The 21,232-nt window shown below is 40.7% G+C and overlaps 17 protein-coding genes across 17 annotated transcripts; 11 read left to right on the top strand and 6 right to left on the bottom strand.

The window, feature by feature from the left end:
- Positions 1–8: 8 nt before the first annotated feature.
- BBOV_II007500 (Transcription factor TFIIB repeat family protein) lies at positions 9–1,094 on the top strand. Its single transcript, XM_051767260.1, has one exon. It carries the CDS (start codon positions 29–31, stop codon positions 977–979), a length of 951 nt encoding a protein of 316 aa, XP_051623221.1. The 5' UTR covers positions 9–28; the 3' UTR covers positions 980–1,094.
- BBOV_II007510 (Adenylate kinase isoenzyme 6) lies at positions 937–1,577 on the bottom strand. Its single transcript, XM_001610219.2, has one exon. The coding sequence runs from the start codon at positions 1,482–1,484 to the stop codon at positions 966–968; it is 519 nt and encodes a 172-aa protein (XP_001610269.1). The 5' UTR covers positions 1,485–1,577; the 3' UTR covers positions 937–965.
- On the top strand, positions 1,566–2,883 carry BBOV_II007520 (NOL1/NOP2/sun family protein). Its single transcript, XM_051767514.1, has 5 exons — positions 1,566–2,322; positions 2,357–2,452; positions 2,487–2,567; positions 2,604–2,723; positions 2,761–2,883. Exons 1-5 carry the CDS (start codon positions 1,585–1,587, stop codon positions 2,878–2,880), a joined length of 1,155 nt encoding a protein of 384 aa, XP_051623222.1. The 5' UTR covers positions 1,566–1,584; the 3' UTR covers positions 2,881–2,883.
- Positions 2,884–2,898: 15 nt separating this feature from the next.
- On the top strand, positions 2,899–3,641 carry BBOV_II007530 (putative integral membrane protein). Its single transcript, XM_001610221.2, has 6 exons — positions 2,899–2,996; positions 3,032–3,143; positions 3,180–3,308; positions 3,343–3,413; positions 3,450–3,490; positions 3,529–3,641. Exons 1-6 carry the CDS (start codon positions 2,908–2,910, stop codon positions 3,633–3,635), a joined length of 549 nt encoding a protein of 182 aa, XP_001610271.2. The 5' UTR covers positions 2,899–2,907; the 3' UTR covers positions 3,636–3,641.
- Positions 3,642–3,647: 6 nt separating this feature from the next.
- On the top strand, positions 3,648–4,245 carry BBOV_II007540 (putative DNA-directed RNA polymerase II subunit RPB9). The gene is made up of 3 exons (XM_001610222.2): positions 3,648–3,709; positions 3,744–3,887; positions 3,922–4,245. The coding sequence occupies exons 1-3, from the start codon at positions 3,681–3,683 to the stop codon at positions 4,238–4,240; spliced, it is 492 nt and encodes a 163-aa protein (XP_001610272.1). The 5' UTR covers positions 3,648–3,680; the 3' UTR covers positions 4,241–4,245.
- Positions 4,246–4,351: 106 nt separating this feature from the next.
- BBOV_II007550 (Erv1 / Alr family protein) lies at positions 4,352–4,866 on the bottom strand. Its single transcript, XM_001610223.2, has 2 exons — positions 4,656–4,866; positions 4,352–4,622 (listed from the first exon to the last, which is right to left on the bottom strand). Exons 1-2 carry the CDS (start codon positions 4,842–4,844, stop codon positions 4,374–4,376), a joined length of 438 nt encoding a protein of 145 aa, XP_001610273.1. The 5' UTR covers positions 4,845–4,866; the 3' UTR covers positions 4,352–4,373.
- BBOV_II007555 (uncharacterized protein) lies at positions 4,818–5,814 on the bottom strand. Its single transcript, XM_051767520.1, has 7 exons — positions 5,700–5,814; positions 5,569–5,662; positions 5,337–5,533; positions 5,230–5,299; positions 5,121–5,195; positions 4,938–5,086; positions 4,818–4,901 (listed from the first exon to the last, which is right to left on the bottom strand). The coding sequence occupies exons 1-7, from the start codon at positions 5,768–5,770 to the stop codon at positions 4,853–4,855; spliced, it is 705 nt and encodes a 234-aa protein (XP_051623807.1). The 5' UTR covers positions 5,771–5,814; the 3' UTR covers positions 4,818–4,852.
- Positions 5,815–6,008: 194 nt separating this feature from the next.
- On the top strand, positions 6,009–7,278 carry BBOV_II007560 (uncharacterized protein). The gene is made up of 3 exons (XM_001610224.2): positions 6,009–6,208; positions 6,243–6,417; positions 6,451–7,278. Exons 1-3 carry the CDS (start codon positions 6,154–6,156, stop codon positions 7,238–7,240), a joined length of 1,020 nt encoding a protein of 339 aa, XP_001610274.1. The 5' UTR covers positions 6,009–6,153; the 3' UTR covers positions 7,241–7,278.
- Positions 7,279–7,398: 120 nt separating this feature from the next.
- On the bottom strand, positions 7,399–7,970 carry BBOV_II007570 (uncharacterized protein). The gene is made up of 2 exons (XM_001610225.1): positions 7,700–7,970; positions 7,399–7,666 (listed from the first exon to the last, which is right to left on the bottom strand). The coding sequence occupies exons 1-2, from the start codon at positions 7,952–7,954 to the stop codon at positions 7,412–7,414; spliced, it is 510 nt and encodes a 169-aa protein (XP_001610275.1). The 5' UTR covers positions 7,955–7,970; the 3' UTR covers positions 7,399–7,411.
- Positions 7,971–8,066: 96 nt separating this feature from the next.
- BBOV_II007580 (uncharacterized protein) lies at positions 8,067–9,914 on the top strand. The gene is made up of 6 exons (XM_001610226.2): positions 8,067–8,124; positions 8,161–8,286; positions 8,324–8,702; positions 8,743–8,872; positions 8,908–9,318; positions 9,355–9,914. Exons 1-6 carry the CDS (start codon positions 8,088–8,090, stop codon positions 9,904–9,906), a joined length of 1,635 nt encoding a protein of 544 aa, XP_001610276.2. The 5' UTR covers positions 8,067–8,087; the 3' UTR covers positions 9,907–9,914.
- Positions 9,915–10,000: 86 nt separating this feature from the next.
- BBOV_II007590 (Sec23/Sec24 trunk domain family protein) lies at positions 10,001–12,508 on the top strand. Its single transcript, XM_001610227.1, has 2 exons — positions 10,001–10,552; positions 10,587–12,508. Exons 1-2 carry the CDS (start codon positions 10,094–10,096, stop codon positions 12,438–12,440), a joined length of 2,313 nt encoding a protein of 770 aa, XP_001610277.1. The 5' UTR covers positions 10,001–10,093; the 3' UTR covers positions 12,441–12,508.
- Positions 12,509–12,510: 2 nt separating this feature from the next.
- BBOV_II007600 (putative small nuclear ribonucleoprotein G) lies at positions 12,511–12,936 on the top strand. The gene is made up of 2 exons (XM_001610228.2): positions 12,511–12,579; positions 12,687–12,936. The coding sequence occupies exons 1-2, from the start codon at positions 12,519–12,521 to the stop codon at positions 12,866–12,868; spliced, it is 243 nt and encodes an 80-aa protein (XP_001610278.1). The 5' UTR covers positions 12,511–12,518; the 3' UTR covers positions 12,869–12,936.
- Positions 12,937–13,160: 224 nt separating this feature from the next.
- BBOV_II007610 (uncharacterized protein) lies at positions 13,161–14,618 on the top strand. The gene is made up of 7 exons (XM_001610229.2): positions 13,161–13,306; positions 13,344–13,456; positions 13,493–13,571; positions 13,608–13,780; positions 13,817–14,076; positions 14,175–14,395; positions 14,430–14,618. Exons 1-7 carry the CDS (start codon positions 13,267–13,269, stop codon positions 14,537–14,539), a joined length of 996 nt encoding a protein of 331 aa, XP_001610279.2. The 5' UTR covers positions 13,161–13,266; the 3' UTR covers positions 14,540–14,618.
- Positions 14,619–14,637: 19 nt separating this feature from the next.
- Positions 14,638–16,224, bottom strand: BBOV_II007620 (putative integral membrane protein). Its single transcript, XM_001610230.2, has one exon. It carries the CDS (start codon positions 15,983–15,985, stop codon positions 14,675–14,677), a length of 1,311 nt encoding a protein of 436 aa, XP_001610280.1. The 5' UTR covers positions 15,986–16,224; the 3' UTR covers positions 14,638–14,674.
- Positions 16,225–16,482: 258 nt separating this feature from the next.
- Positions 16,483–17,676, bottom strand: BBOV_II007630 (uncharacterized protein). Its single transcript, XM_001610231.2, has 4 exons — positions 17,406–17,676; positions 17,172–17,367; positions 17,002–17,130; positions 16,483–16,962 (listed from the first exon to the last, which is right to left on the bottom strand). The coding sequence occupies exons 1-4, from the start codon at positions 17,662–17,664 to the stop codon at positions 16,899–16,901; spliced, it is 648 nt and encodes a 215-aa protein (XP_001610281.2). The 5' UTR covers positions 17,665–17,676; the 3' UTR covers positions 16,483–16,898.
- A 98-nt stretch (positions 17,677–17,774) lies between these two features.
- On the top strand, positions 17,775–19,611 carry BBOV_II007640 (calcium-dependent protein kinase family protein). The gene has a single exon (XM_001610232.2). The coding sequence runs from the start codon at positions 17,817–17,819 to the stop codon at positions 19,557–19,559; it is 1,743 nt and encodes a 580-aa protein (XP_001610282.1). The 5' UTR covers positions 17,775–17,816; the 3' UTR covers positions 19,560–19,611.
- BBOV_II007650 (uncharacterized protein) lies at positions 19,597–21,007 on the top strand. Its single transcript, XM_001610233.2, has one exon. The coding sequence runs from the start codon at positions 19,639–19,641 to the stop codon at positions 20,974–20,976; it is 1,338 nt and encodes a 445-aa protein (XP_001610283.1). The 5' UTR covers positions 19,597–19,638; the 3' UTR covers positions 20,977–21,007.
- The last annotated feature ends 225 nt before the right edge of the window (positions 21,008–21,232 follow it).

Genomic DNA, 21,232 nt, shown 5'->3' on the forward strand with positions numbered 1-21,232 from the left:
CATGGACTATAGTATTTAATAGATAATAATGAGCACTTTACGCGATCGCATATTAGCAAAACGGAAGCGTTTGCGCTGCGTGGACTGCGGAGATGCCGGAATGATAGTAGTAGACCAAACAGAAGGTAGCCAAATATGCGTCAACTGCGGAAGAGTAGCGGAAAATGTACTCATATCAGAACAACAAGAATGGCGAAGCTTTAGCGCAGAATCAAGCAGTGGAAAAAATAACGATCGCAACCGTGTTGGAGAAGCAAACGATGTATGGATGGAAACAACAAGCGGAACTACATTCATAGGAGCATCCAGAAAAATGCAAAATACACATAATATGGTAATCAACGATAACGATAATAAAAGGCATCTAAAGTCAGCATTCGTAATACTAAGACAAGTAGATGATACAATGAACCTGAGCGACCTAGTAATAGAACGAAGTAAAGAAATGCTAAAGGAATTGGATAACGCAGGACATCTAAAAGGACGCTGTAACATGTTAAATGTGCTGTCCATAGTGTACATGGCGTCACGCGAAGTAGGAGTATGCAGAAGCCTAGATGAACTCACAATATACGAAGCAAAAATATCGCAAAGAGACCTTAGCAGAGCAATCGGACGCATGAAAAAACTACTACCACAAAGAGGAAACGCTACAGTAGAAGATAGCGCACAAATCATACCGAGGTTCTGCAATAGATTAAATATTAACGAAAGAATGACGTTGCTGTGCGAATACGTAGCGAACAAAGCAGCAATGCTACTAAGGACATCACACCGTACGACATCGCTAGCAGGAGGTATCATATATTTCATTACACAAGTAGCATGGAAAAGCAATGCCAGTGAAAAGGCACCGAGTATAGCAGATATAGCCAATGTATGCGGAACTAGTGAGTCTACAATCAAGTCAACATACAAAGAACTACTAAAGGTCAGCCACCTGGTACTACCAAATACAGCAACGTCTAACGCAGCGTAGCCATATTAACAAGAGTACGTACGTGCTCAACGGCACCCAAAAAGTCAGACTCAGTGTTACTGGGAAGCTCAACCACCTTGTCCTCACCAAAGTGGTCAACGGCGTCCTGAAGACATACCTTAAATATCTCAGCCTCAATGTTGCAGTCTATCTTCTTGTCACCGTACCCACGATCAGATAAACGCTTAGATAAAATCTCAATCTCAGCAGAAAGAACCAGAACGTGATCAATGTCACCCTCACGAATACCGTCCACTGAGTGGAACTCTAGTATAAAGCCACCACGAGATAGCTCACGCTGCTTCAGTGCCTTACGTAGCTTACGCTCATCATAAATGGAGCAATCAAGCTCAGAATCCCAACCGCTATGTAACTGCTCGTCCCGTATCAACTCAGCAACATTTACATAAGTAAGGCCCAGTTCACTCGCTACATGATTACACAATCGAGTCTTACCAACACCTGGCGTACCAGTAACGAGGATGTTACAGCCACGCTCCCTCATCTGCGATGTTAGTGATATGTAACCTTACACACCCAACAGTAACGTCATGTACCAAGATTCCACTACACATACCGAACTTATATCGCAAAATAAAACCATTATGCTAGGAATAAACGCACAACGTGCGAAATACCTAGAAAATGCACTCGAAGTGTATACGAAATTGAATACAGGGGTACTGCCAATAGACACATTCCTGAAGTACTACTTCAAAGTTAACCGTATAGCACCAGGAAGCCGAGCGTGGATCGCAGAACACGTATACGAAGTACAAAGATGGAAAGGATTAATAGCACATCTCAGCCCAAAACCAGTTACATGGACAGGAATACTCAATACATACCTACTGCATCCCAGATGGAGATATATGACAGGACATAAGGGACTGCCAGAATATCTCAGATGCTCATTTCCAGAACCACTGTTCGACAGAATCGCAAGACAATATGGAAATGATAAAGCATTGGAAATATGCCAAGTACTAAATGAAGAACCTGTGACATACCTCAGAGTCAACACACTAAGGACCTCAAGAGATAAAGCATATAGAGCACTGCTACACAAAGGAGTACCCGTAGAAAAATGCGCCGACTCGCCCTGCGGATTATTGGTAACCAGTAAAAGAGCACTGCTGGAATCACCCGAATACCACAAGGGAATAGTAGAAATACAAGATTTGTCAAGCCAAATATGCGGATTGAAAGTAGAAACACAACCAGGGGAACACGTACTGGATTACTGTGCTGGATCAGGAGGTAAAGCACTAGTATTCGGACCCAAAATGGAAAATAAAGGAAGAATTTATCTACACGACGTAAATGAAAACTTGCTAAACAAGGTACACTGGAGATCCATTGTCTAATTGAACACAGGCTAAACGAAGATTAAAACGTGCCGGTATACGTAATTACATGATACTTGATCCAAATATAGCGAAGATGACAGCGTACTACGGTAAAATGGATTGGGTAGGCATGTGTATATCCAATAACAAAAACACAGGTTGTGGTAGACGTGCCCTGCAGCGGTATAGGAGCATATCGAAGAAATCCAGATAGAAAGTGGACGTTCCGCATAGATGACGTAGGTATAGATATGCAATAGAACATACCCCAACAGATATCAAATTACACAGCTACACAAAGAACTATAGTGGACAACGCACTGCTGTTCCTTAAACCAACAGGGAAGCTAGTGTATATAACATGTAGCATATTCGAAGAAGAAAATGAACTACAGGTATACAGTAGAAACAAGAAATATCATAGAACCACAGATGAACTACATGTGCAAAAAACATGGACTGATGCACGCACAACCTCCCACCATGCAACTGCCACAGTCAAGAGGAATGAACGGATATTACATCGCAATACTACAAAGAGAAACTATATAGATACATAGCAGACCTAATGTATACATTATGACCCATCTTCTACACCTAGAGGAGTACCTTCCACATAGCATCGGTGTGTATAGCAACACTTTGTTACAGCTCTATGTAGATCGAAGGTAAGCACGATAGCGAGTTCATAAGGATCATACAGCGGGTTGTTGACAATATCAAACGCAGCTTGGTACGCAACCGTAATATCAGCATTCCTACTAGACGTGGTATCGACATTGGTCACACTAGTACCATACCTAGACAGCGGACTGGTAAGTATATACAGGGTTGTAGCCATCTATATACAGTTACACGCACTGAAACTAATAGGACAAAGTGGGAATCAGCGATTTGGGCAATACTTCTGCGCTAACCTGCTATTTGCAGCCATACTATACACATTACTACCAGTGGCACTGTTGATCAACCGCTTAACGGTAAGATATGGTAACACTATAATATACCTAACAGGTCTGGGAATCATTACAAAGTTGGAATTTAGTAGGTATAGTCATTCAATTGTCTTCTATACCATATTCCATGTAAGCGAATATAAATAGGTCATATACACGCCACAGGAGCTTGGATGTATTCGCCCTAACAGCTAGAATTGCTTTGGGTAATTTTTAAATTAATAAAACACTATTTTTAACGCAGCATTTTGCTTTAAAGCCAGTATTGCCGACCTCACCTTCCCCGACGATAACGTACCACAACCCATGAACACGCCAGGTCAAGTAGGGACAACAACAAAGAAGAATTGATTTGTACAAGGTTAGGTGTATACACACCAAACACTAGCGGACGCCATGAGCGACCTAAAGTTCTGTCCAGAGTGGTATGTCACTTGTAACGCAACCAACAACGTGCAGCAATAACATCTTGTACGCAAGACCAGACCTCACAAGGCGACAACTAGTATTCATATGCCGACAATGTGACTACTCAAGATGGGCTGACCCCGGAAGCCTCCTGGACAACTGTATCAATCGCACAACGTACAACTACCAAACAAGGTAAGTAATACGCTGAGTAGTGTAATCTCTCCAGAGAGGATATCATCATACCGCCACTCATCACCAAAGACCCGACACTGGGACGCACTAGACAATGGGATTGTCCAAGATGCGGACATACAGAAGCAACATTCTTCCAACTCCCAGAAAGAGCATATGACGATGCCATGGTGCTAGTATTCGTATGCTGCAACCCCGGATGCGGATTCTGGACGAAACAAATCGACAATATGGATAACGATAGAGATGGTATCGAAAGAGAAAAGGAAACGATACAACCCATGGAATTCGAACCTATAATAAACGAAAAGGTCTTCGAAGAAGAAATGGCAGAACTATTCGGAGAAGATTGACCCCAAATACATCGCTATAGTTAACATATTGTATATCGTAATAATCATATGAATTTCAACCATAAAACAGTAACGATATCCAATTAGAGTTACACAGCCAGTATATGGGTTAATCAAATTCATTGGCAGTTATTTATACGTTGCCACCAGGCCCGTACTTGCGCAGCAAGTCCTCATAAGTAGCATTAAAAACCGGATATGATAAGTCACGGTTTACTGCATTGTGTAGATCGTGTGTCCATAACAGAAACTGACGACGGTTGTCAGTTACCGGAGGAATGCGCTTGTATATCTCAACCAAACCGTCCTTGCAAATGTGACATGGATAAAGCTCAGCAAAGGAATAACACCAAGCTTTAACACGAAGGGAGTCTAACTCAGTCTGGAGCATATAACAAATAACATAATAACATACCGGATTGTCAGGAAAATTTGCAGCCAGAGAATGTAAATACAACCAACCAGCCCTGCCTAGTTCAGACCGAGTTGGTGGGAGAGTGGTACCAGTAGCACTAGCAACAAGCGAAGGGTCATGCTCATCACGACAAGCAGCATCCTCACAACGCTTAAAAGCGTCCTTAATATAAGAAAATAACCAAACCATGGTACATACTAACTGCAGCAAGCACAGTCCAAGACGCTAGTGTTTTCAACGGGTTTGCTACAAGCTATAGTATGGAACAACAAACGAACACACCTCTTAATAAACTCAGGAACACGCTCAGACGATCCAGACTTATGAACCATAAGACGACCAATCTCACGAGATAATACACCAGCAACGTTACGAACACTATCCATACGACGAGTAGTGCCCAGTTCACGCTTCATACGATAAAGCTCCTCCTGTGAACAGTTAATCTACCAAATGGATACAAACCTCAAAGAAGTCACGAGTGCCGTCGTCACTGAAGGTAGCAACCTCCTCAGCGTTCTTAACAACAGATACAGGGTCCTACAACAAATGGACATTGATATTGTAAAAGTACCTCCGAAGCGTCAACAGTAACGGTAGCCTGAGGGGGATCACTAACAGGCTGAGTAGAATATAAAGCACTCCTGCATAGAGAATGAGTCAGATCCATAAACAACTAACCGGATCTCGTCAGCAACCACAGGCTCGGTAGAAGCGCTCTGAGTAAAACGACTTGGTCCACTAATAACACCCTTAGTCCCAGAAGATAAAGAAGTCTTTTGGCCAAATATGGAGTTATCAAACTTAAAATTAGAAACAGAGAGTGATTTATACTTCTCTAAGGATTCACGGGAACGTTTCAAAGCTTTCTTGAAGTCCTGAAGACATAAGACAAAATAAATTAGGTAACCACCTCAAGCTCCAAAGATGATTGCGATACTAATTGAGAAAGATTGTTTAATAAGTTCTCAGGAATAACTCCAGAATTAGGCCCAAGTTGTGCAGAACTGTGAAATATAAACAATACATAACATCTTTACCTACCTATAACAAAAACGAACGTACACAACCAAATAAGTGCTGATGGCAAATAAATAAACACTAACAATAGCCATTATGGCTATAAGGAATATATAGAATCAGCATCAATATATCAGAGTATATCCAAATTAACATAACACATCCAACCCAAAAGAGTGTATAGGGGAAACAATAATATTAAATATTACACAAGAATATAAAGAATATTAATGTGTATACAAAATACACAATAATAACAAAAATAAACCATGCATTTACAAACGACAGCACGTGTGTGGGAACTGAACCGACAATGATGTCGTCATGATTAACCATAAAAAGTGATTATATATAGTAAAGCACGTCAATGTGTTATACAGCCATTGTATAGCTCTACAAGCCGACAATAGACTAGTCATAAGAAAATTAACATATAGACAATGTGTTAATACCGCAAAGCAAAAGTCAACCGTCCAAAATGATATACGATAGAAGTGAAACAATATGGCGCTTGAAGACAAAGTTTAAAGGATGTAAGTATCATATATGTGCTATTATATATAATAGTCGAATCTAAAGGACCATTCTCCACGACATACAAACTACCACTGGAAGTCAACAACGAACGGATTAAAACAACACTGGAAGTTAAAATACCACTGTCGTACCCTAATAAACAAGTACTTCTAAAACTAGTCAACCCAATATCACACCCATGGGCAGATGATAAAGGCAATGTACAGTAAGTATATATATATAAGTTAACAACGAACAGACTGCCGCCATGGGCGGAATCGCTACATGCAGTGGAACTTGTCAGTGCCTTCATAGAGCAACTGCAGGAAGTCCATAACAAGCATGTAGCACCAATACAACTGGATGCTACATCGCAAATCATTAGCACCGCTAACTCAGGAAACAGCTCCAAATGCCAATGTAGCACTCTAGGAAGTGTAAGGCCACATGATTTACAAAGCCCAAACGGTAATATTGTATCTAGCACATGGGATTTTGATGGAACAAGTCCCTGTACTAACCATGATACAGAGAAATATGATATACAAGTTAATGAAATGGTATTAAATGCATGCTGGAATCCACCAAAAGGAGCTATGGAAGCAATTAAAAAGGCTAGCAATGATGAAATGGATTATCTAATATCCAACCAAGATATACGCTGGAAAATGCTACAAAATACACCTGAAATGACACCACTCATCAAAGAACTACATAAAATTACAGAAGAAAATGAAACTACAGCACTAAAGATAATAGCAGCAGTCAATAAAAACCAGGAACTGTTGGAATTAGTAACCAAAAGGCAAAATGAACTAGAATCAGAAGGAATTACAGTAGACAATCTGGAACACATCCTGAAGCAATATAAAACGTTGTTCAAAAATTATTGCAATGCACAAATTGAACATTTGCAAAAACAAATAAACGAGAAATTTAAAGCAATCGATGATGGAAAGGAAAAATTCCAAGATTGCTATGAACAACTCATGTCATTACAACAAAAACGAAGTCAATACGCCATCATGCTAACCGCTGTGCTTGGCTAAGCCCATGTCCACAATACACGAAGTGGAATATAGCAATGAAGTTTAATAGAGATAATTAACGCAGTTGTAAAATCCATGATAGAATTACAACAAATGTGACTACATTAATGTAATATACACATTTTCAAACATAAAGAGGAATATTACGCAGTGCTACAAAAAATTTACAACTCAGTTACTGTACGATCTAATTTCAGACTCTGTCATGTAACGCTTCCCAGGTAAATCACCAAGAGCACGCTCACGACCATACTCCTCCCAACGACCAAAATAGCAATCGCCAAATGCACGACCAAGTAATGAACCAGCATAAGTAGCAAATGGCATAACGAGAACCTTGGTCTTAATAGAATGGTACCTCAGAGAATACAATGTCAAAGCGCCCAAACCAACAGTGCCAAAAAAATTAAAAGTACGAGCACAAACCTATAGATACTTAAAATATAACATCTAACATACCTGCTTACGTACAGATTCCTGACGAGTCTTCAATATCTCCGTAATGGTATCGTCATTGTCCCCGTAACTCTTAGTCAAAACAGATTCAAGGTCACGACGACCGTTACGAGAAAATGTAAAACGCCATGGCTCAGGAGTAAGTAATAACCCAAAACGCTCCAAAAAAGGAAGATGACGATTACCAGTAGAGTATAAACTCTCACAAATCGTCACATCAGCCGGTACAAGAACCGGTGATGATTTCTTATCATCCATCGGACTAAATGTATATATAAAAACAAATGTTGGTGTACTTACAAGAAGCACAATCATACATACACATCGGCGACTACCCCCATGGAACTCAAAAAAACTTACTGATAAAACTCTTGTAGACAGGGCTGAGAAAATGTTTATCGAGATTTTGAATCATAAGCGATGTTTCGGTAAGTAAATTGAATCAATCAAAACAATTTAAACAGCCACCTTCGTCACCCTGGACTGCTCACTGCTGGCATTAGTTGTGGCACTAATCTATAGGCAATTCCATCATGGAATGCTACACACCGCATTATACGCACTTGTAGTGACGCTAATGCTAGGAATACGTAAGTTTAAACACTAGTGTGTCCACAGTGTGTATAGTACTACGCAAGTTCAACCAAAAGAAATACCAAAGAATGAAAAGACTGAGAATGCAACAACTCACCAAACATGATGTGGAAAGTGCAATATACAAAAATAACAGCATTGTGCCATACCTAAACACTTTAATGCTACCACTGTTCCTAGCTGCAGTTATACCAAGAAAGGGCTCCGTAATACCAGAAGTGCTGCTCTTCGGATCGTTGCTGTGCTGCCTACTGGATATATTCATGTTCGATACCGTAGCTATACTGTTCGCCGCAGTGCTCTCCTTCTTCTTATCGGACTACCTATTTGAATACGTACTGGGCAGGAGAATCATATTCCTAACAATCATACAAGCACTGGTCCACGAGTACCTGCGTGATGACCTGACGAAGTATGTTAACGTTCCCCAACGGAAATACATACACTGACAGGTCACTGGATATCGCAGACTCCGTTGTAATCGCCCAGTTGGTGACTATAGGACTACACCTAGCCGCCGGTGGATACGTGCGTAACTTCTCACCAAGTATGATGCCACTCGTGGATTTCTGCGTATACCTGGTAAGATAACAAACAGATAAACACAGTTAACGTAGGGATACCTCTTAATGATACTATTGGCTGTAGTAGTAACAGAAGGCATCTCAAATTCATTCCCAAGGTCATGTATCAAAAGAAAAATGTCAATAACAACAAGAATAATGGTACTGATACCATGTATATACAGCTTCGTGTCCTGGGGAACAAATGAAAAGGGATACAAAATGGGACTCGTGCCGTTCAAATACCTAATCAGGCAATTCACTAGTAAAAATGCCGCAATCACACTGGGTATATGGACTGCTAATACACTGCTATGCGTAGCGATAGTATATGGCAAAGCGCAAACGCTAAACGGCAACGCCCACAAGCACAACAACCAAAAGTCAACAATGGTCATCATCATGAGGAAGATGTTCCACATGCTGCTAATGATCAATGCAGCAGTGGCTATATACACTCGCCAGGTAAGCTACATTATCACAGCAATAACATGATTACAGCAACTGCTACTGGCAATCACACTATACATACTGTTCGTAGCAATGATGGTAGTTGAACTCGTCAGATTCCACGGATATATGCCAACTAAAATGCAAAAGGGATTAACGCAAATATACAATACATTCGGAGAAAATAATACCGTACGTAATATGGTACTACCACACGCATGGCTCATACTAGCCGCTGGAGTACCGCTGTGGATGGAAATCTTACAAAAACGCAGCTTGAAGTTCATAGAAGCATTCCTGGGATTGGCAGTAGTAACACTGGCAGACACAGCAGCAGCACTCGCAGGTAACAAAGCAAACAAGATGAAATGCAATCAAAAGTCAATTCGAGGAAGCTTCGCATTCTTTGTTACCACCCTGCTAGCGCTGGGCGCAAGCATGTACGCAAAATACGGAAATAAACTCAAATGTGCGCACGCAGCTGCCGCGGCAGCAGTGGCAATGGCAACGACCATAGTCGAAGCAGGATGCCCCGGAATAGATAATTTCAACGTAGCCATGATGGCATCCGCTCTATACGCTAATATAGACAAAATACTATAAATTTTAAATCACTAGCACACACAGATAGCATATGCCGTGGGGGCTCGAGACTAAATACACGATTCCATAAAAGACAGAAGGAAACACCAAAGCCACTTAATGTTAGTAACCATACACACAGCCTTCTGCTAGGCATAACAATACAGGGTATACACCTGAGTTATACCTAAAAATAAAGCAGGGAAATATGGATTTCACAGAACTGGAAGCCGCAACCGGCCTTAGGTTCAGCTGGAATATATGGCCATGCTCAAGTGAAGAACAGGCAAAAGCAGAAGTACCAGTAGGATGCCTCTACACACCACTTAAACAAGAAAACCCAGAAAGCACTAGCAAAATACCACTGGTGGAATACTCACCATTAAGATGCAGACACAGTGGAGTCTTCCTAAATCCAATGTGCCATATAGATTTCAGAGCAAAAACATGGACGTGCCCAATCACAATGCAACGAAATCCACTGCCACAGTCATATGCCGAACACATATCGCCAGATAACCTACCATCAGAGCTGGTGAACCTTACCATGGAATATGTCATACCATCAACAGTGACTGGAGGAACATTCCTACCGACGTTCATATTCGTAGTAGATACCTGCATAAGTGAAGAGGAATTGGACCAACTCAAGGACTCACTGCAACAGGTATGATACACAAAATAGATACATAAAGTCCCAGGTTATCAGTATGCTGCCGCAGGATGTACAAGTAGGATTGATTACATACGGATCAGTAGTGAAACTACACGATCTCAGAGAGTCTGACATACCAATGTGCCAGGTACTTAAAGGAGCACACCATCATGATGCAGAATACCTCAAAAAAACAATCAACCTTGCACAGCAACAAAATAGATATATACAACCGCTATCACAATGCGAGTTTACCCTCAACACCTTTATCGAACGGTTGTCGCCAGATCCTTGGCCAGTAGCGCAAAACTCAAGACCAAGCAGATGTACAGGTTCAGCACTCAGTGTAGCAGTAGCTGTCATGGAAGTAGTATGCCCAAACAGAGGAGCAAGAGCCATGCTGTTCACAGGAGGTGCCTGTACATTCGGACCAGGAAAAATAGTGGATCTATCCTTGGCACAGTCTATTAGACACCACCTAGACCTACAGAAGGAGCATCATAACGCAAGATTCGTTAAGGATGCACTGAGTTTCTACAGTACAGTGGCTAACAGATGTGCCAGCAACTGCCACGCAATTGATATATTTGCATGCGCACTGGACCAATCAGGACTGTATGAAATGAAAGTATGTTGTGATAAAACGGGAGGTCACATGGTCATGAGTGATTCATTCTCTATGAACGTATTTAAAGATTCACTCAAGAATGTATTCAGCCTAGATGCTAACGGACACCTAAAACACGGATACTGCGCTAAAGTGGAAGTGTTCTGCACAAAAGAATTGAAAGTAAGCGGTGTTATGGGCGGATGTAGCAGTACAAACAAAAAAGGACCAAACGTGTCAGATAAGGTCATCGGAGAAGGGGGAACCACAGAATGGAATGTAGGTGTAATAGACCCAAAATCAACATTGGCATTCTATTTCGATGTGACAGACGGAAGCAGCTCTGCAGCGTCAGTCATCACCAACGCTATAAGCTCACTAGGAGGAGGATCGAAAGATAAATCAAGACAATCAGAAAATGCAGGGAAATCTGCATTCATACAGTTCCAAACTACATATATACACTCAAACGGACAAAAGAGACTCAGGGTTACATCGTTCAGCTGTAAATACGCACAGCCAAGCCTGGCAGACCTGGCACGCGGATTCGACCAGGAAACCGCAGCAGTACTCATGGCAAGATATGCATTCTATAAAAGCGAAACCGAAGATTCAATGTCAGTGCTCCGCTGGTTGGACAAGAGCTTGATTAACCTGATCTCCAAATTCGCAGACTACCAAAAGAATGATGCGCATACATTCAGATTGGCTAGCGAATTCTCAATATACCCACAGTTCATGTACCACCTCAGGAGGTCACACTTCCTACAAACGTTCAACGCAAGCCCGGATGAAACGGCATTCTACAGGACAGTATTCATGAGAGAAAATGTAATCAACAGCCTAATCATGATACAACCCGCACTGCTGGAATACTCATTCGAGAATCCAACGCCACACCCTGTCTTACTAGATGCAGTGTCACTCAAGCAAAATGTTATACTGATGCTGGATTCGTTCTTCCACGTCATCATATGGTACGGTGATATGATACACCAATGGCGTGAACAAGGATTCCAAGAAAAGCCTGAATACGCACATTTCAAGGAATTGCTACAGGCACCGGCCACCGATGCAAACCATATACTAAGCGAAAGGTTCCCTACACCCAAGTTTATATTGTGTAACCAAGGTGGAAGCCAAGCAAGATTCCTACTGGCAAAGGTTAACCCATCACAAACACACAAGTCAGGACTCAACGACTACTCTGATGATGCACAAGTGGTCAATACCGATGATGTGTCACTAAAGACATTCATGGAACACCTGGTCATGCTAGTTGTACAGTCCTAGAGGCCTCATCCAGTATACCCCCACTAAACTGAAATTAAACGAATTCATATAATATTATAGATTAATATCCACTATAAAATGGCTGGAGGTTCCATTGGAGGCCCGGACTTGCGCCGGTACATGGAAAAACGACTAGACGGTAGGTGTGCTTAGCGAAGCCCATTATTCAACGTTGCAATAGTTAACTACCAAATAATCACCCTTAAATATAACACATAAATATATAAATATTTATACATTGTGCAGTACATCTAACCGGATCTAGGCACGTTGTAGGAGTTCTCAGAGGATACGATACATTCATGAACGTAGTACTGGACAACGCGCTACAAATAGAAGGCGATGAACAGACAAGATTAGGAATGGTAGTTATACGTGGAAATGCAATCGTATACTGGGAATGTCTCGACAAAGTACATACACGTTAAAACAATGGTGCCTTCCAAGTAATTAATCGCAAATCAAAGCAAATATCGCTTAGTATGGTTACACAGGGAACTGTTGCCACTAAAGTCTGGTTACCACTCGGCTATAAACTGAGGAAGGTATCCAGGAACGACTAAACGTTCAGTAAACTACCCCTGGGGTAAATGCAGGGGTATACTTACAATATAATCTCAGTAATTACTTACATTTTGTGACTATATTGGCACTAGTTATTGAAAAGTAGCGTATACGGAACACCTGCTATAGAAATATGTAACTAGGCGTATACATGTGGTGATACGGACTTATACCCATTGATAATTGAGGGTATAACACATTTAAAGTACACACATTGATAATTTAACACCCAGTGGCGTCAACACGCAAGTGTCAGTATAAAATGACGCATAATCTCACTGACGCAGAGAAGGAATTCCTAGGTAAGACAAAAACAACGTACAATAATAAAGAACCTAGAATACAATTGGGAAAATTCAAACGATTGGAAGCATTATTACAATAACCTATTTCCAACACCACCGCCTAATAAAGTACCCAAATATAAACGAACCTGGTTTAAACGCCATGTAGTAAGTCAATGATACACCGTGTAGAACGTAACATAGAATCCAAAACTACCTGCGGATTCAACTGTCGGAGATATCGAATACACAAGTACTAACAAATCTACAACTGCAACAGAAGGTATGTCTAGGCTCATTAGTGGTATATCCATTCCAGACAATAACAAGAAGCCAACTACAACCAATAACGCAAAGACCACCATGTCGTTTACCATGACAATAGATTTACTAGTCAAGCTGGAATTGGCAGCCAGGCTTGTTTTCATCGCCTCAACAGTGATACTGGTATTCTTCAGACTAGCCAAATTGATTCCCCCGAGAATACTATTGGTAAGTTGTATACAAAACGCTAATCATTTAATTAAGCCCGTTGGATTCGCTTACATGACGAGCTTCTTCATGTTCTTGTTGATCGCCCTATTCAAAGACAAGGGGAAACCGTCATGGTCCATTGAATACGCAAGAATACTCCTGATGGATGATAATCTACACTACCTGACATATGGACTCTCTATAATCAATACACCAAAGACACTAGTCATCATGGGACCACAGCTCCTGACATGTCTACTGGGACTACAAAAACTACACAGGCAGTACAATAAGTATATCCCGAAAAACATGATGTAAGTTGGAGTCATTACTCGTTAGTGAAAAGCATGAGACTGGTATTTGCTATTTGCTACAATTAATTGTGGCATATCATATACTCATCATTCCTCAGACCCGATAGTATCAAGCCATTATGGCAACAGCTGGATAAACATACTGTAAATATACTTGGAATACGTGGAACTATGGAAGCGGCAATATTGTTTCACATGTTATTTGCAATGTTTACAAGCGTGTCGAGCATTATGAGCCTGGTGTTGTACACCAACTTCATCAAACTCAAGGTGGCAATGAACGATGTCTACCTTATAGGTGCATTCTCCCAGCTTAACAGTAAGTAACGTAACATGGCATCCACATGTAACAGGCGTGATCTGGAAAGTTATTTCACACCCATCGGTACCTTCCTTCGTACAATCTGGATACAGCAATTTGACCAGGACTGTGCTGAAATACTTCCAACCACAAAGGAGGTGATAATACAATTAAATCTACTTGTATACTAAAGTTTGCAATGCAATCGTGCAGCGCAGGCAATAATTTATTTCAAAAACAGCTATCATATACCATAATAATCTAAGTAATATGGTAAAAACATGATTCACAACGGTTTTATGTAGAGGCATTGTCGTCCGTGGATGCGTTGGCACCAGGAGCCTCTGGTGCCTCACCAACGGTACTGTCTGTGTTTTCAACGGTTTCTGCAGCCCCTCCAGGAGCCTTCTCAGACCCCTGGAGCTTTTTGGAATCACACTTCTTAGTGAACCACTTTTTAGTAGAAGTCATTGAATCCTTGACCAGCCCACTACGGAAGCCATAGTATAGAGCACCAACAAATGTAATCAAACCGTACACGACTAGGCAGTAGAACCATGGCTTCCCTGAGATCTCATTGTCATTAAAGCCTGCCACACCCAACCAGGTCAACATACACAACAAGCTCAGTATTCCACAAGCCAATCGGTCCTTGGCCCAATACTGTGACAGTGGTTCCTTGAAGTGGATTAACACCAGGAGTAGTATAGTAGCTATATTTACCAGACATGCCAAAGTGTATCTAATATTATGATCGTTGGTTTTACTGTCATGAGCAGAAATAATCAGGGTGAGCAACAGCCCTAGGGTAATGCCAGTCATCATGATGAATACTAAGTCACACTCGGACCAAGGTACACAGCAGAGGTTTATCTGATAAGCACTGATAGAGAGGGCAATGAGAATAATGAAATTTATCGGCATTAGATCTTTTATTGCGATCGTAATCTCCATTAGCGGTTCGATAGGCGATTTACCTCCTGTCCCAGAGGACGAAAGTTTTAATAAAAGCTTTATGGTATATGCACCGAAACAACCTAATAGCCACAAAGCAGTCAGTATTCCTACAGCATAGAACACGATCCTAGGCGTAGTAATACACTTCCCGAAACAATGTTGTTTGGTGGCGCATACAATGAACCCGACTAAAGCGATCAGCTGAAATAATTGCAATATAATTGTGATAACAGTTGGCATTATCTTTTTTCCATCATCTGATTCAAACCCAAATAAATGAGAATTCTCAACGGTATAAGCAGCAATTAAACTCATCCAAGAGAAAAGGACCATCCCAAATCCACAACCAAAGAACCAACGCTGGCAGTTGCTGAACGTGGTTTTGAGGTAATGACAATAATATCCTAATATGTATAATCCAGTGTAGCAGAGTAGAATAAGAGTGCTCAAAGAAGGTTTAGAGATATGGGAATATCCTCCGGGGTTATTCGTTGCCTTCCAGCATATCGAATATACCACTAGTGCAACAGATAATGCCACTCCTGTGATAAAACATATGATAAACAAAAATCGATAAGAATCTGATTCCAGGAATCCCTCAGCCACATCACCACTAGTGGTAACTGCCCCCTCCGCAATGTCAGCATCCATGTTGGCTAAAGAACAGTTATAACGTAAATCATACCACAAATATGCTTCTCTATCGTTGCGATAGTACTTCCCGAGTTAACAGGGTGTTCTCAATTGCGCAGCATCCACAAAGCATACATCTACCACATCACCTGTTATAAGTCAAAATAAAAACACTTAGAAATGATATTCCAATGCTAAAAACACTATTGTATAACAGTTATCATGGCTTATTATGGTATTAAAGTGCTCTGGAAGCCTAACTCTGACAATCTGTCAGGAAGCCTTACCAGCGGGTGGAACCAAGTATGGTGATGAAATAACAGAGTATACGAACATCTAAATTACGCTAAATCAACCACTATTCCCCACACTATCAAAAGAATGTAAATGATTAATAAAGCTGTAGTTTCAAGCAAGCGTTGATATAAAGCTGCCACCCTGTTGATCGGGTGACTGCTGGAGGTTGCCAAGAAGTCCTCAAGACCATTAGTGCATCATATCACGTTTAATATAACGTATATACTTATATGCATCATTTTAGAGCACCCAGTACACGGACTACTTAAATCCCCAAAACAGGTCATCCCATGGTCGGTGGATCACAACAGAAGTATCACCTCTTTAAGTATAGATGTTGCAAATCGCAATACCTATAAGATACTCTGAACAAGAGCAATCATAGATCACTTTGTGATAACAATTGGAACCCGTTATCGAAGATACCTGCTAACCTAGTACCTCGGGTTTGTGATGGTACCATGTAATGCATACTTGATACGATAAGACGCAACTTGACGTGTAAACCGATAGAAATAACAACATGTCTACCACAATGATCATACAAAAGCCAGCTGTTCTTCCGGCAAAAAACCTCATGAATATCAACCACATCTTGACAAATCAAATTGACTTTCCCAACGCTAGCACATTATCATCCAGTAGATAAAGCTACTCCATTCTGCAACCGCTCTATAGCTACCAACAACTCACGATTCCTGTGCACAGGGATGAATTAGATACAAATAAAAACCTACTTCTTTTGATAATCATCATACTCCTGCGATAACGAACGTATACGACTAGCCCATTCAATGTTAGATAGTTTTCGAGCCTTGTTCATTGCTTCAATGGCACATTCCAGCCGAGATTGCTCTGTACTCATCCTGAAAGTCAATGAATACTAGCATAAATAGTCTGAACATACCTTTGTTTTAGATCAGTCAAATCATCCAAATGACGCAACCAAACCGATTCCTTATAACGATCCATAAGCTCAAGGTTCAACAAAGCCCCTTGGGCATATTCACTCAATACTGAAATATGCCCCTTCCTTTCGTCAATGTCATCTAAATGGCTAAAACCAGAATATTTCTCTAGATCCAGAGCCTGGATATGCTCGCCTATATTGCAAAATAGCACTAAACTTAAAACAACATACCCCTAGCACAGTGATCCACAGCTTCATGATACATATGACCTGATGATGAGCAGTCGGGAACTGCTCCCAGTGGTTCTATGTATTTATTCAATACATCTGACTCATGGCCATTGCACTCATCAAGAATCCTGCGCTTCTCCTCGCACACTAACTCGCGGATCCTAGATTCTAACTCCACAGGCACAGCATCCACAAACAGAAGACTGTCAACAAGCGAGTGGTATTTGTTATTTGTGTGTAAACCTTTATCGAAATCCATATTTATCCCTAGGAAGGATCCATATTAATATGGACTGGAACAAATGAACCCAAGGAGGGTTACTATGTTGATGGGCGCTGTAGTACATACATAGACAGAGACATTAACAAACACACAAATGCTGTACACATCGAGACTAATTATACTCTAACATGGGAAATTGCTGCTCACATGGCAGTGTTATCCCGAAAGAGCATAGACAACACCAAAGTAACAGAGGTGTTGATAGGAAAGGGGATGATGATGCTATATCTCCTAGTAAATTACATCACATACCGAAAATATGCGATGCATTCGTTTGTCGTTTAGGACGCTTAGTCAAGATTATCAATCTACCATCTAATAAAACAAATAATGACATAGAATCGGATCATAAAGGCCAATCATTAGAGAACAATGATTGGGAAGCAGAACAATTGAATAGTTGTGTTGACCATGAGTCTCTAACAGAGGAATCTAATGACAGTATATACGAAAACAATAGGATCCATGTAAACCCTGGACTACGAGATATGATGTTAACCAGAGACCTTTGGCGATCTAGGATAGTCACATGGACAAATATAACAGAGAATTATAGTGTCATATCGGATGCAATTGGTGTTGGAGTGGGTGGGTCAGTGCATCAAGCTGTTGATAAAAAGTCACACCGAACATTTGCATTAAAAACACTCAAGACAGATTTTAAATTCAGGAAAAGATTGATCAGTACATATAATGAAATCGCAATATACACGCAACTAGACCACCCAAATATAGCATTCTTACACGAAGTATATGAAGAACCGGGGTCGTGCCATCTACTCATGGAGCATTGCAATGGTGGAGAATTATACGATCGACTGGAAAAGTATAAACGATTTGCCGAAGGATATGCTAAATCAGTAACCGTACAGATGTTGTTGGCCATTAACTACCTGCATAACAACGGCATATGCCACAGAGACCTAAAGTTGGAAAACTGGGTTTTTGCCACGCAAGACATGGGAGCATTACTAAAAATGATTGATTTTGGATTCTCAAGACTCTATGAAGATGGAGTGCCAATGGCAGGAACACATGGGACTGTTTATTATGTAGATCCAGAAGTAATAGATGGCTCCTATAGCGAAAAGTGTGATGTATGGAGTACAGGTGTTATCGTTTATATGTTGCTTTCAGGATCACCACCGTTCAATGGAGAAGGTGACAAGGAAATATTATGGAAGATAAAGAAAGGACAACTCCGATTTGAAGGGGTCAGATGGGTGAAAATAACAGATGAAGCAAAAGATTTCATAACATACCTGCTAAACAGAGACAGTTCAAAACGTGCTTCTGCTATAGAAGCGCTGAAACATCCGTGGCTAAATGAAGAGTTGCAGAGATTCGATGATACGGTCCTGACAAAAGAGATCGTTGACCATATAATTGAGTTCAGTAACAAACCAGCATTCTACAGAGCGTTGCTGGCATTATGTGTCATGGAGACTGATAGGAAAATACACCCTAACGCATATCGACTCTTCTTTGCCATAAATAAGTCACTCAGTGGCACCATTTCACTAGAGGAGTTTGCCGAAGCAGTGCGACGGTTCAGGACTATCGATGACGAAGACATAGACAGAATATTTGACACTATCGCTTTCAGAGGAACACCTACCATGCATTATACTGAATTTGTCACCTCAGTATACGGATATTATTCGGATATAGATTTACAAGCGGTAACAAGGATATACCACAAAATGGAATCCTTGGGAAATGGACGTTTCGATGTTACAGCTTTAAGAGCCTGTATGGGAAAGGAATTTAACTCTGTGCCAATAGAAACAATGATTGCAGAAGTAGATATCAACAATAATGGCGTTATAGAACTTGCGGAACTACAAAAGTGCCTTTTAAGCGTACATTAGTGTGTACGCACGGTGCGCCATGAAAGGGTCATGTTTACCCAAAGAATTATGTTATGGTGAATGTGTTATTAACAAGAAGATGGGAACTGTTGATGACACCTCTAAACACCGAGATGAGACCACAAAATGCTGTCCCTTACACACTACACGGGATATGAACAATGGAAACAATAGTGATGATGCATACCTTTTTGAAAAAGCAACGGATTCCAATGTACAGACTATTGAAAATACGATAGACAAATTGATGGACGAACGGAACATGGCCAACGTACTAGAAGATGGGATTATTCAAAGTACCATGGAAAATACAAAGGAACAAAATTTCATATTAACAAAATACGCTGGGTCGTTACGACCCGTGGAAGATCAAACTGTAGTTTCATATAATAACCATGATATCGATAGCCAACTCGTTTTGTCTTTCGACCAAGAAACTGCCATGGCATCAAATGAATGGCTGGCAGCATGGAGCCTCAATAGTCTCATGGACTCTTCGCAAAATATATCCAAACCCAAACAGTCCACAACGACTACAGGAACACAAAGTGCCGTAAAAATAATAGATTATAAACTAGAGCGTTCCGAACGTATAATTAATGTACTTAAAATGCAGCTTGCAGAACGTGATGAGATCATAGCCAGAATGGTAAAACATGTTGATATGCTGGAAGAATGGAAGTCTGAACTTGATAGAGGACAACGGGCACTAGCTATAGAGCAGAACCATGAACTAGGGGCAACCATAAATGTAATACAAGAAAAGTATGAACACTCACAAATGGAGTGCATCACCCTAAATAACAAACTATTAGAAATGGAACGAACTCAAATGCAGAAAGATGATGAAATAAAACAACATATGCAAGAATGTGAGTCATATAAATCACGCATAGCCCAACTGGAAATGCAACTTGAAGCCACAACTGCAGAGAGGCAGTCATTTTCCATATCCATGCAGAAGCTAAAACAAACGTTTGATGAAAAACTAATGGAAACTAAAGTTGCCCTAGATAAAGAATACCAGAAACAAATTGTGTACTTGATTGGCCAAATTGATGCATTAAAGAAACAAATAATCCAGAAGGATTCAGACATTGAACAGAAGAATAGCCACCTGTGTAAGATGGAAAAGCAGTGCAATGCACTGTCAGCTCAAATCGACGGGTATAAATCAACCATTCGTGACCAAGAAATGGAAATACGCACAATGCGGGATACAATGTTAGACATGGAAGAACAAATATTTAAAAATGAACAAAATGCATCAGCACGGATATCAGCTGCACTGGCAGTACTAGAAGGCACAAGAAATGACAATGTCGAGTTGAAAAACAAAAACAAGATTTTACAAAAGGAACTAGATAAGTGCAGGATCCAGCTTTCCACTATCAGTGCTAGGGACGCAGACAGGTAGTACAAATAACTCACTATAGCACACATGGCATTATACACCGCTCGTATAATAATGTTAAACCGCATAAAACATGTTTCCAAGCCTAAGATATTCATGTTTACCAAGATGTATCGCTGATTGGTGTCATACTCACCTCCGGATAGTAGTAAGTGGACAGCAGAAACGTCCACAATCTAGAAGCGCAATACACAGGCGCAAGTATAACCAATTGCTGGTGGCACACCTAACCATCACATGACTGTGCTTTTATCGTAAT

Source organism: Babesia bovis, chromosome 2 (assembly GCF_000165395.2).
Source record: "Babesia bovis T2Bo chromosome 2, whole genome shotgun sequence".
In the NCBI taxonomy this organism is placed as follows: Eukaryota; Apicomplexa; class Aconoidasida; order Piroplasmida; family Babesiidae; genus Babesia; species Babesia bovis.

Excerpts from the sequence above, each read along its gene's own strand:
- BBOV_II007500 (XM_051767260.1), top strand. The coding sequence starts at position 29 with ATGAGCACTTTACGCGATCGCATATTAGCAAAACGGAAGCGTTTGCGC.
- BBOV_II007510 (XM_001610219.2), bottom strand. The coding sequence starts at position 1,484 with ATGAGGGAGCGTGGCTGTAACATCCTCGTTACTGGTACGCCAGGTGTT.
- BBOV_II007520 (XM_051767514.1), top strand. The coding sequence starts at position 1,585 with ATGCTAGGAATAAACGCACAACGTGCGAAATACCTAGAAAATGCACTC. Across the intron at positions 2,323-2,356 it reads ATGAAAACTTGCTAAACAAG|GCTAAACGAAGATTAAAACG; the intron begins GTACACTGGAGA and ends AATTGAACACAG. Across the intron at positions 2,453-2,486 it reads ACTACGGTAAAATGGATTGG|GTTGTGGTAGACGTGCCCTG; the intron begins GTAGGCATGTGT and ends ACAAAAACACAG.
- BBOV_II007530 (XM_001610221.2), top strand. The coding sequence starts at position 2,908 with ATGACCCATCTTCTACACCTAGAGGAGTACCTTCCACATAGCATCGGT. Across the intron at positions 3,414-3,449 it reads TCTTCTATACCATATTCCAT|GAGCTTGGATGTATTCGCCC; the intron begins GTAAGCGAATAT and ends TACACGCCACAG. Across the intron at positions 3,491-3,528 it reads AACAGCTAGAATTGCTTTGG|CATTTTGCTTTAAAGCCAGT; the intron begins GTAATTTTTAAA and ends TTTTTAACGCAG.
- BBOV_II007540 (XM_001610222.2), top strand. The coding sequence starts at position 3,681 with ATGAGCGACCTAAAGTTCTGTCCAGAGTG. Across the intron at positions 3,710-3,743 it reads CTAAAGTTCTGTCCAGAGTG|CAATAACATCTTGTACGCAA; the intron begins GTATGTCACTTG and ends AACAACGTGCAG. Across the intron at positions 3,888-3,921 it reads ACGTACAACTACCAAACAAG|AGAGGATATCATCATACCGC; the intron begins GTAAGTAATACG and ends TAATCTCTCCAG.
- BBOV_II007550 (XM_001610223.2), bottom strand. The coding sequence starts at position 4,844 with ATGGTTTGGTTATTTTCTTATATTAAGGACGCTTTTAAGCGTTGTGAG. Across the intron at positions 4,623-4,655 it reads CAAATTTTCCTGACAATCCG|ACTGAGTTAGACTCCCTTCG; the intron begins GTATGTTATTAT and ends TATATGCTCCAG.
- BBOV_II007555 (XM_051767520.1), bottom strand. The coding sequence starts at position 5,770 with ATGGCTATTGTTAGTGTTTATTTATTTGCCATCAGCACTTATTTGGTT. Across the intron at positions 5,300-5,336 it reads GTGGTTGCTGACGAGATCCG|GAGTGCTTTATATTCTACTC; the intron begins GTTAGTTGTTTA and ends TTCTCTATGCAG. Across the intron at positions 4,902-4,937 it reads GTTCCTGAGTTTATTAAGAG|CAAACCCGTTGAAAACACTA; the intron begins GTGTGTTCGTTT and ends TATAGCTTGTAG.
- BBOV_II007560 (XM_001610224.2), top strand. The coding sequence starts at position 6,154 with ATGATATACGATAGAAGTGAAACAATATGGCGCTTGAAGACAAAGTTT. Across the intron at positions 6,209-6,242 it reads GAAGACAAAGTTTAAAGGAT|TCGAATCTAAAGGACCATTC; the intron begins GTAAGTATCATA and ends TATATATAATAG. Across the intron at positions 6,418-6,450 it reads GATGATAAAGGCAATGTACA|ACTGCCGCCATGGGCGGAAT; the intron begins GTAAGTATATAT and ends AACAACGAACAG.
- BBOV_II007570 (XM_001610225.1), bottom strand. The coding sequence starts at position 7,954 with ATGGATGATAAGAAATCATCACCGGTTCTTGTACCGGCTGATGTGACG. Across the intron at positions 7,667-7,699 it reads AGGAATCTGTACGTAAGCAG|GTTTGTGCTCGTACTTTTAA; the intron begins GTATGTTAGATG and ends AAGTATCTATAG.
- BBOV_II007580 (XM_001610226.2), top strand. The coding sequence starts at position 8,088 with ATGTTTATCGAGATTTTGAATCATAAGCGATGTTTCG. Across the intron at positions 8,287-8,323 it reads GACGCTAATGCTAGGAATAC|TACTACGCAAGTTCAACCAA; the intron begins GTAAGTTTAAAC and ends CAGTGTGTATAG. Across the intron at positions 8,703-8,742 it reads CTGCGTGATGACCTGACGAA|GTCACTGGATATCGCAGACT; the intron begins GTATGTTAACGT and ends ATACACTGACAG.
- BBOV_II007590 (XM_001610227.1), top strand. The coding sequence starts at position 10,094 with ATGGATTTCACAGAACTGGAAGCCGCAACCGGCCTTAGGTTCAGCTGG. Across the intron at positions 10,553-10,586 it reads TCAAGGACTCACTGCAACAG|GTTATCAGTATGCTGCCGCA; the intron begins GTATGATACACA and ends ATAAAGTCCCAG.
- BBOV_II007600 (XM_001610228.2), top strand. The coding sequence starts at position 12,519 with ATGGCTGGAGGTTCCATTGGAGGCCCGGACTTGCGCCGGTACATGGAA. Across the intron at positions 12,580-12,686 it reads CATGGAAAAACGACTAGACG|TACATCTAACCGGATCTAGG; the intron begins GTAGGTGTGCTT and ends TACATTGTGCAG.
- BBOV_II007610 (XM_001610229.2), top strand. The coding sequence starts at position 13,267 with ATGACGCATAATCTCACTGACGCAGAGAAGGAATTCCTAG. Across the intron at positions 13,457-13,492 it reads CCTGGTTTAAACGCCATGTA|AATCCAAAACTACCTGCGGA; the intron begins GTAAGTCAATGA and ends AACGTAACATAG. Across the intron at positions 14,396-14,429 it reads TGCATTCTCCCAGCTTAACA|GCGTGATCTGGAAAGTTATT; the intron begins GTAAGTAACGTA and ends CACATGTAACAG.
- BBOV_II007620 (XM_001610230.2), bottom strand. The coding sequence starts at position 15,985 with ATGGATGCTGACATTGCGGAGGGGGCAGTTACCACTAGTGGTGATGTG.
- BBOV_II007630 (XM_001610231.2), bottom strand. The coding sequence starts at position 17,664 with ATGGATTTCGATAAAGGTTTACACACAAATAACAAATACCACTCGCTT. Across the intron at positions 17,368-17,405 it reads TGTGGATCACTGTGCTAGGG|GCGAGCATATCCAGGCTCTG; the intron begins GTATGTTGTTTT and ends TTTGCAATATAG. Across the intron at positions 17,131-17,171 it reads TTGACTGATCTAAAACAAAG|GATGAGTACAGAGCAATCTC; the intron begins GTATGTTCAGAC and ends ATTGACTTTCAG.
- BBOV_II007640 (XM_001610232.2), top strand. The coding sequence starts at position 17,817 with ATGGGAAATTGCTGCTCACATGGCAGTGTTATCCCGAAAGAGCATAGA.
- BBOV_II007650 (XM_001610233.2), top strand. The coding sequence starts at position 19,639 with ATGGGAACTGTTGATGACACCTCTAAACACCGAGATGAGACCACAAAA.